This window comes from Triticum aestivum, chromosome 2B, assembly GCF_018294505.1.
Source record: "Triticum aestivum cultivar Chinese Spring chromosome 2B, IWGSC CS RefSeq v2.1, whole genome shotgun sequence".
Classification (NCBI taxonomy): Eukaryota; Viridiplantae; Streptophyta; class Magnoliopsida; order Poales; family Poaceae; genus Triticum; species Triticum aestivum.
In genome coordinates, this window is record NC_057798.1 from 485,464,623 (window position 1) to 485,473,731 (window position 9,109).

The following is a 9,109-nucleotide window of genomic DNA, read 5'->3' on the forward strand; positions in this document are numbered from 1 at the left end:
AAAGCATTTAATTAATTGTTTCGTTTTGCTACTGTTTAAATCCATATAATTCATTTAAGCATTTTATAAAAGGTTGATTTCTTCACCATATGTACTTAAGTTTTATTTGACACAACCCGAACATTTTAGTTTTAATTTTTGAAAAGTTTTGTTGTTTGCCTGATTTTTAAATTGAATTCGAATCGGTTACGAATTAATGCGAGATTAGCCACAGTAATCGAGGTGACGTGGCATCATTAGCGGAGGGTTACTGTAGCCTAATTATTCGGGCGTCACAATGATAGACAATTAGTTTAGCTATCTTTCTTATGCCAGGCGGTTGTGGCTTTTTTGGCTAGTTTGTTATTGGCCTTTGGCTCTTGGTGAGTTTTCCTTTACTTTCGTTTGAGACTTTAAGACCTTGTTGAACCTATTTGCTTATTTATAAAGTTGGGCGTATGCATCGTTCTGATGCAGAGGCCGGGGAGCCCCGCCTTTTCGAAAAAAACAATATTCTACAATTTAAGTTTCATAATTCACAATTAGAAAAACTTGTGATATTTTGCCCAGACCGAAAATTAATGGTCATGCTGTCTTGCCAAATCTACATACCCATGTTTCATTCTGTACATGTAGGATTACACTGCATGATTCTTGAAAACTTGAATGATTATATTTTGCCAAGTTTTAAAAACAGTGATACATACCAATGCTGATAGATAGCGCAATGCCTAAACTCAATGTGCATCGGCATGTACCTTGTGCCCTTTTAAAAGAGATACCTTGGGTCTTTTCCTGTATCTAATGTGGATGTATAACTAGCCTTTAGGTCCTCCGCCAGGAAAACAAACACCATAAAATATAGAGAAAAAAGGTATACTTGACGCCATAGGTATATATCTGGCATCGGCCTCTGACATTGTAGTACGAAATTGGAATATATAAAAGACAGTCATTAGATTTCTGTAAAATTGTTTATATTGGTTATGGCCTGATTAATTGTGTAGCTACGGATATCTTGTAATAATCTTCAAAATATGCACATGCGAACATCTTATACTCTTTAAAGGAATCAAAACATCAGACTAGTTGCTCCCTTTTGAGAAAGTACACATCAAGCAAAAACATCTTTCAAATTTATAAAGCCGTAATAATTAAGACGAAAGGGTGCCAATTCCGTAAAGAAAAGGTAGACGAGAGAAAACCAAGAGGAGGGAGACGCCGAAACGTCGAACTTACATGTAAATAAGAGTGGTTGGATCATGTCCACTAAAGTTTTACGAGAATGCACGTAAGGTGCTTTTTCTGATACACATGGGCAACCGCTTTGTTATAGGTAAGTGTTTACAGCCGGCGCACCGGCTCAAAATTGCGCCGGTTGCACCCGCGTCTCGTGGGGCCCCGCACCGCTCTACCCCTTTTCCTTATCTTCTTCCCTTCAATCTAGAGCGTTCTTGGCCACAATTCCCCACCGCTGCTACCCACCACTCCTTCTCCTTCTTCCAGCTCCCCTCCCCATCGATGCTGCCCACCTCTCCCTCTCCTTCCTCCGCCTCCCTCACCATTGGGGCTCCCCACCTCTCCCCCTCCTTCCACCTCAAGCCGCCAGCTCTTCCACAAGCAAGCGGGGCTGCGACGACTGTCCAACGACAACTGCCGCGAAGCTTCAACACCGGTGCTACGACGGGGCGTCGACCGGTGTTGTGGACGGGAGAAGCCTTCAGCGCCGTGGACAGGAGAGTCCACCGGTGGTTCAACTTCAACGACGTCCATTGCTGGAACCGGCTCATGGCGGTGCTGGAACCAGCACTAATTTTTGCTACCATCGGCACTTTGGTTTGCTACCACCGACGCCAATTCTTTGCATTTTGTTACAACTGGTGTTTTGATTTGCTGGAACCAGCTTCAATTTTTGCTACAACTGCCGCATTCGCTTTTTGCTGGAAGAACGCCCAATTTTGCTACTTTGCTACAAATGGTGTTTTAATTTGCTACAACCAGTTTTAATTTTTGCTACCATCGGTATCTTTGATTTTGCTAGAACATCCTTCCACAAAGGCTCCTTTTTTTGCATTTTTGCTTCCACTGTTTTTGGTTTTGCTGGAACAAAAACAAAGATTTGCTACTACTCCTGTTGGCTTTGAGCCATGGTTTTCTGCTGCTGAGTTTTTTTGCTGGAACTATCATTTAATTGTGCTGGAAGTGACATTTTTTTGTTGCAACCGCCTTCGCGTTTTGCTACGACCAGGGAAGTTTTTTGCTACATCCATGCATGGCTCCAGAGTCGGCGAGAAACACCGGAGACGACGACGGCGAGGGGCGGCAACCGGCGGCGAGGGGCGGCAACCGGCGGCAAGGGCGCGGGCGGCGGCAAGCGCGACCCGTCATGGACGCGGGCTGTTGGTCAACGCACGAGAGGAGGCATAAGGACGAAGCGGTACGTTCAAAGGATGCCGCATCCAGCGGCAGGGCATAAACAGATCGAGCGGCTACGCGCTGACCGGCCCAAATTTGAACCGACGCACCGGCGCCTATAAGCGCCCTTTGTTATACACTAGCAAGTGTAATTTTTGTTACTACCTCCAATGTTCTCTGTACTACCGTAACTGATTTATGAACAGAGTACCAATGCGTCGAATTGTCGGGGCTCACCGGTTTTCATCAAGATGCACCTACAAACATCAATTTTTTTTTTGAGGGATACCTACAAACACCAATTAAAACGATGAGAAAGGGCGGCGAACCACCCGACGGCCCCGCTCGCCCCCCTGGGTTTTATTGAGGTGTACCGGGGCTTTGTTGTCCGAATCATGAGCCACAAAAACCCATCCCCGCGCTTCAGCTGCGCCAGCACCGGCACCGGCACCTCACCTGCGCCGAAGCCTCGGCCCCGCACCCGCGCAGCTCGCTCGCCCGCCCTTTTCTATTCAGCGTAGGATGCATGTATGGAACACGTGTGGCCGGCGCGGGGATTCCACATCGCGCTCGTGGTTTCCCAGCCCTCGCACGACCGCGCGCTCCCTCTCCCTCTGCCTCTGCCTCTGGGTTAGCTACCCTTCGCTCTCCTCCCTCCCAAGGCCCCCGCGAGCGCGCGCGACCTATATATAATGCGCTCCCAGCCCCCACTACGAGAGAGAAAGGCAGCAGAAAAGAAAACAGGGCTTGGTGTCCGGTCCAAGATCCAGAGCGAGAAACATACCCCTCTTCCCGGCCAGCTGCTTTGACCCATTTCGTGTCCGGCGATCTTAACCTTCTTAATCTGCGCCGACGAGGGAGGGGAGCTTCTTTCTACGGTCATGCCGTCGATGGAGCTGCTGGGGAGATCGTTCTTGCAGGCAGCAGGCTCTGCCAGCACCGCGGCCCCGCGCGGCGGCCGGGAGCGCGCGGGCGGCGGGCTCTGCTTCGCGAGCCTCGGCGGGAGGCAGGGGAGGCCGTCGAGGAGGACGGTGCGGTCGAAGGTGCCGGTGGGCGCCCTGGCCGAGCGGGTCGTCCTTACCCCGGCGCCGGCGGAGAGGGTGGCCCGGCCGGAGGCGCACCCGCAGAGCGTGGCGGCGAGGGCCGTGGTCACCGTGCGCCGGAAGCGGAAGGTGGAGGTCAAGGAGCAGGTCGCCGAGCAGATGGACGCCTACGCCGACAGGGTCGGCCGGAGCGTCCTGCTCGAGCTCATCAGCACGGAGACGGACCCAAGTAAGCTCCCGTCCCCGCCGCGAAGCTTCCCTGCTGCGTTTGAAATTGAATTCCGTGGCCCCCTGGCTGCATCTTTGAATCGAGCTTCTTCTTTTCTTCTCCCCCGCTTTCCGTTCGCCGCCTCAGCTCCAGGGGCGAGAATATTCCAGCTGGTGGCTCTTGACCTGCGCGTGCGCGCCTTCGTTTTCGAGTCATCGTGTCCACATGGAAGCCGAGCGAGCGCACGGCCACCAACCCAATCTACCCATCGCTCTGTTTATTGATTTGATTTTTCTTCTTTCTCTTCTCACATGTGGCATGTTTGTCTCGAGTATCAAAATCATAGCGAATCATTGGATGGAAGCATGCATTGAGCTGAGTGGATCTTCGCTTTTCTCTGCTGTTGCCAGGAAAGGGAGGCCCCAAGAAGAGCAAGAAGTCGAGGCTGGTGGGGTGGTTCGAGAAGCGGGAGGTCAAGGCGGAGCTGGTGGTGTACACGGCGGAGTTCACCGTCGACGCGGCCTTCGGCGAGCCGGGCGCGGTCACCGTGCTCAACCGGCACCAGCGCGAGTTCTTCATCGAGAGCATCCTGGTGGAGGGCTTCCCGTCCGGCCCGGCGCACTTCACCTGCAACTCGTGGGTCCAGCCCACCCGCGTCGACCCCGCCCCGCGGGTCTTCTTCACCAACAAGCCCTACCTGCCGTCCAAGACGCCGCCGGGGCTGAGGGAGCTCCGGCGACGGGAGCTCAAGGAGCTGCGCGGCAGCGGCACCGGCGTGCGCAAGACCACCGACCGGGCCTACGACTACGACGTGTACAACGACCTGGGCAACCCGGACAAGGGCGCCGGGTTCGAGCGCCCCGTCCTCGGCGGCGACAAGCTCCCGTACCCGCGGCGGATGCGGACGGCCCGGCCAAGCACCGTCACAGGCAAGTCGCTTTCCCTTCTTCTTCTTCCTCTCTTCTCTTCTCGTTGATGGCCGCCCTGCCTTGGGCGTCGACTCCACCGATCTATCCATCCATCCATCCAATAAATACTTCGATAGCAACAGTGTCGTCCCCGACATGGCGGGAGCGAAACCGTCGGTCCGGCTCCGGCGCGTTGCTTTCATATCCGAACCACCCGATCGTCACTGACGTTGACGCGGCCGTTGCGTTTGGTTTGGTGCAGACGAGGGCGCGGAGAGCAGGGTGGAGTACCCGGAGCCCATCTACGTGTCGCGGGACGAGGAGTTCGAGGAGGGCAAGAACGAGATGCTGTCCGAGGGCGCCATCAAGGCGCTGCTCCACAACTTCATGCCGCTGCTGGTGAGTTCCGTGTCCCCGGACAGCCGCGACTTCGCCGGCTTCCACGACGTCGACAACCTCTTCAAGGAGGGCCTCCGCCTCAAGCAGGCCCTCCACGACCAGCTCTTCCAGAAGATCCCCTTCGTGCGCAAGATCCAGGAGAGCAGCGAGGGCCTCCTCCGCTACGACACCCCCGACATCATCAAGAGTAATAAGCCCCACCGAATCATCCACTGAGATACGATAAGATACGCCATGGCTTCTTGTTTTGTACTGACGCTGTTTTGTTTTCTTGGCTTGGCCTGGTGCAGAGGACAAGTTCGCGTGGCTGCGCGACGACGAGTTCGCGAGGCAGGCGCTGGCTGGCATCAACCCCGTCAACATCGAGCGGCTTCAGGTAAGCCGTCCCTCTCGCGCGGAACACGGCAACTCTGCAGCTTCCAAAACAGAGCTGAACAACTGTACGTTGCTGTCTGCAAACCCTGTGCCTGAGGAAAGCGTTTTGCCTTCTTTCTAGGTGTTCCCGCCGGTGAGCAAGCTCGACCCGGCCGTCTACGGCCCGCCGGAGTCGGCCATCACGGAGGAGCACATCATCGGGAACCTGGACGGCATGTCGGTGCAGCAGGCGCTGGAGGAGAACAAGCTGTACATGCTGGACTACCACGACATCTTCATGCCTTTCCTGGACCGGATCAACTCGCTGGACGGCCGCAAGGCCTACGGGACGCGCACGCTCTTCTTCCTGACGGCCGGTGGCACGCTGAAGCCGATCGCGATCGAGCTGTGCCTGCCGCCCATGACCGACGACTGCAAGCGCGCCAAGCGGGTGTTCACGCCCCCCGCTGACGCCACCAATATCTGGCTGTGGCAGCTCGCCAAGGCCCATGTCTGCTCCAACGACGCCGGCGTTCACCAGCTCATTAACCACTGGTACGCCTCTCTGAACATTCCGATTCTGATTTTTGCATGGCCGGCGATGGTTGCAGACAAACTGAGCTGAATGATCGTTTTGGCGGCACAGGCTGAGGACGCACGCGTGCATGGAGCCCTTCATCATCGCGGCGCACCGGCAGATGAGCGCCATGCACCCCATCTTCAAGCTGCTCAAGCCGCACATGCGCTACACGCTCAAGATCAACGCGCTGGCGCGGCAGATCCTCATCAACGGAGACGGCGTCATCGAGTCGGGGTTCACCCCCGGCCGCTACTGCATGGAGATGAGCTCCTTCGCCTACGACAACCTCTGGCGGCTCGATCAGGAAGGCCTCCCCGCCGACCTCATCAGAAGGTACTTACACGCTTCAGTTCAAATGGCTCTGTTCCTGTCGACCGTTGCAAAGGAAGGCGACTGATTCATTTGGTGTTTGGTTTGTCGCAGAGGTATGGCCGTGGAGGACGCGAGCCAGCCGCACGGGCTCCGGCTGCTCATCGAAGACTACCCCTACGCCACCGACGGGCTGCTCCTCTGGTCGGCCATCGCGCGGTGGTGCGAGGCCTACGTGACGGCCTACTACCCGTCCGACGAGGCCGTGCAGGACGACTACGAGCTGCAATCGTGGTACACGGAGGCCGTGCAGGTGGGGCACCCGGACAAGTGCGACGCGCCGTGGTGGCCGCGCCTCACGACGGCCGGCGACCTCGCATCGGTGCTCACGACGCTGGTGTGGCTGTGCTCGGCGCAGCACGCGGCGCTCAACTTCGGCCAGTACCCGCTCGGCGGCTACATCCCCAACCGGCCGCCGCTCATGCGCCGGCTGGTGCCGGCCGAGAGCGACCCGGAGTACGAGCACCTCGTCGCGGACCCGCACCGGTTCTACCTGTCGGCGCTGCCCAGCCTCACGCAGACGACAACGTTCATGACGGTCATCGACACGCTGTCCACGCACTCCGCCGACGAGCAGTACCTCGGGGAGCGGCCCAACGAGGAGTGGACGGCGGACCCGGCGGCGCTGGCTGCTGCGCGCGAGTTCGCGGCGGAGGTGCGCCGCGCCGAGGAGGAGATCGAGCGGCGCAACGCCGACCCCGCCCGGCGCAACCGCTGTGGCGCCGGCGTGCTGCCGTACGAGCTCATGGCGCCGTCGTCCGGGCCGGGCATTACCTGCCGAGGCGTCCCGAACAGCGTCACCATCTAGCCCGCAGAGAGTAAATTGAAGGGACCGTGGGAATTTTTCAGCCTCGATTTACTTTGGGCAGGCCGCAGGGGGAACGTCTCAGGGAAAGTAGACAAGTTCGCTGAGACGTTCACTACGAAGGCCGAATCGCCATTGATTTGGGCCCAGATAGGGGAAGATTTAATTGCATTTTTTTCTGTTAAAAAATTGGGGCATGCTAATATAGTGGAATGTGTAAATGATCTTGTAAGTTCCTATAGTAAAGGGATTCCGACAGATGCTTGAAACTTGTGTAGATCAATGGAAAATAATTCAGAGTACTGTACTAGCTCAAAACATGCTTGAGAACATCATAATAATGGAAAGTAATTCATAGTAAGACCTCAAAATAATTCAGTGTCAATTTTGTCTTGGCTTACTTGGTTGGCCTACATTAAAAAACATCACAAGGGAAACTAATTCAACAAAACATAATGGTACTGTAACTATATGTACAATACTTTGGCCCAGCTGCATTGGTCCAACTCATAATGCAAAACTTTGAACAAAGGCATACCAAATATCGAAAAGCAAAACTGTGTAGACTGTGAATAAAAACCGGAATGGTTTAGCTAAGTATCTCGAACAGATTTTTGTCTGGCTTTATAAATAAAGCACCGGTGAACGTTCATACACAAGTCATCCAAGTATGAAGAAAGGAAACAATAAGTCCGTTGGGGCAACGAAAAAAACATGACCAAAAAAATGGAAAACAAAACGATGCAAGACGCCTGTGGGGAGGTGTCAACTACTTGGGGGCGCTGAGAGTTGATGGGCGACCAACTGCAGGCCATCCAGCAATGCCACCCGGTCTAGTTATCGATTGCCTAGGGACAAATAACTTTCTTGTGACAAAAAGCTCTCTACTAAAATTAACTTAATTGTTTCTTTATCTAAACAGCCTCTAGTTTTTATTTCGTGTTCTTTATTATCTTGCAAACCTATCCTATCACAACTACAAAATAGTTTCATACTTGTTCTAGGTGAAGCAAATGTTAAGTGTGTGTAGAGTTGTATCGGTGGTTGATAGAACATGCAGCAAATATAAATTCTACCTTTAGCTCCTTGTTGGGTTCGACACTCCTCTTTATCGAGAAAGGCTACAATTGATCCCCTATACTTGTGGGTTATCATCCATCAAGAAAGCAAAAGTGTGTGTGTTTAGATAACCTTTCTAGCATTTGATCAATAAAAGACAAAGGTAATGATCTTTTCTAGTACCTTTGTTTAATTTTCTAAAATCAATTACCATTCTATAGCCAGTTAAGTTCATTTGCATCATTAAGAACAACAGTAATACCTCATTTCTTAGGGACACAATGAACATGACTTACTCATCTACTATCAGTTATAGGATAAATTATACCTACTTCCAGAAGCTTTAATATCTCAGTTCTTACCACTTCACTCGTCTTAGGATTTAATCATCGTTGTGCTGACAGAAAGTGGGACTGATGCCATTAAGATAATCAAGAGTATATCCAATAGCAGCACGGTGCTTCCTCAGAGTTTTTAATAAACTCATGCTCTGTAAGGTTAGCACTAATAATAACAGGATATATCTTCTTTTCATCAAGATAAGCATATTTCAAAGTAACAGGTAATTGTTTTAGTTCAAACACAGGATCACCTCTAGGTGGAGAAGGGCCTCCCAGAGTTTCAACAGGTAAATTGTGTTTAAGGATAGGTTGTTGATCAAAGAACATTTTATCTATTTAATTTCTTTCATGCAAGTGCTTATCGTTTTCATGGTCTAACAAATATTATCTGACAAATCAGTAGGAGGTATGGCAATATAAGCAAGACCATTTATATCCTTACTAGGCAATTCTTTGTCATGAGGTTGTCTACGAAATTTAGAGAAATAAACTCATGAGACACATCAGCAAAATTGACACTGACAGTTTCTTTGTTGTAATCTATCTTAGCATTAACAATGTTCAAGAAAGATATACCAAATATAATGAGACAAAAATCATCTTGTGGATAACCAAGAACAAGAAAATCAGTGGGATATTTTATTTTCCC

General features: G+C 52.1%; 2 protein-coding genes across 2 annotated transcripts; both read left to right on the plus strand.

Moving 5' to 3' along the window:
• Nucleotides 1-1,452: 1,452 nt before the first annotated feature.
• LOC123041452 (uncharacterized) lies at nt 1,453-2,616 on the plus strand. Its single transcript, XM_044464058.1, has 2 exons — nt 1,453-1,815; nt 2,228-2,616. Exons 1-2 carry the CDS (start codon nt 1,501-1,503, stop codon nt 2,453-2,455), a joined length of 543 nt encoding a protein of 180 aa, XP_044319993.1. The 5' UTR covers nt 1,453-1,500; the 3' UTR covers nt 2,456-2,616.
• Nucleotides 2,617-3,099: 483 nt separating this feature from the next.
• Nucleotides 3,100-7,421, plus strand: LOC123045591 (putative lipoxygenase 5). Its single transcript, XM_044468708.1, has 7 exons — nt 3,100-3,666; nt 4,056-4,574; nt 4,816-5,139; nt 5,243-5,328; nt 5,449-5,861; nt 5,953-6,219; nt 6,310-7,421. The coding sequence occupies exons 1-7, from the start codon at nt 3,276-3,278 to the stop codon at nt 7,061-7,063; spliced, it is 2,754 nt and encodes a 917-aa protein (XP_044324643.1). The 5' UTR covers nt 3,100-3,275; the 3' UTR covers nt 7,064-7,421.
• The last annotated feature ends 1,688 nt before the right edge of the window (nt 7,422-9,109 follow it).

What these genes read in the sequence shown, in the direction of transcription:
- LOC123045591 (XM_044468708.1), top strand. Translation starts at nt 3,276, where the DNA reads ATGCCGTCGATGGAGCTGCTGGGGAGATCGTTCTTGCAGGCAGCAGGC. An exon ending in CAGCACGGAGACGGACCCAA is followed by an intron (nt 3,667 to 4,055) that starts GTAAGCTCCCGT and finishes TGCTGTTGCCAG; the next exon opens with GAAAGGGAGGCCCCAAGAAG. An exon ending in TCAACATCGAGCGGCTTCAG is followed by an intron (nt 5,329 to 5,448) that starts GTAAGCCGTCCC and finishes CCTTCTTTCTAG; the next exon opens with GTGTTCCCGCCGGTGAGCAA.
- LOC123041452 (XM_044464058.1), top strand. Translation starts at nt 1,501, where the DNA reads ATGCTGCCCACCTCTCCCTCTCCTTCCTCCGCCTCCCTCACCATTGGG. An exon ending in TTGCTACCATCGGCACTTTG is followed by an intron (nt 1,816 to 2,227) that starts GTTTGCTACCAC and finishes TGCTACGACCAG; the next exon opens with GGAAGTTTTTTGCTACATCC.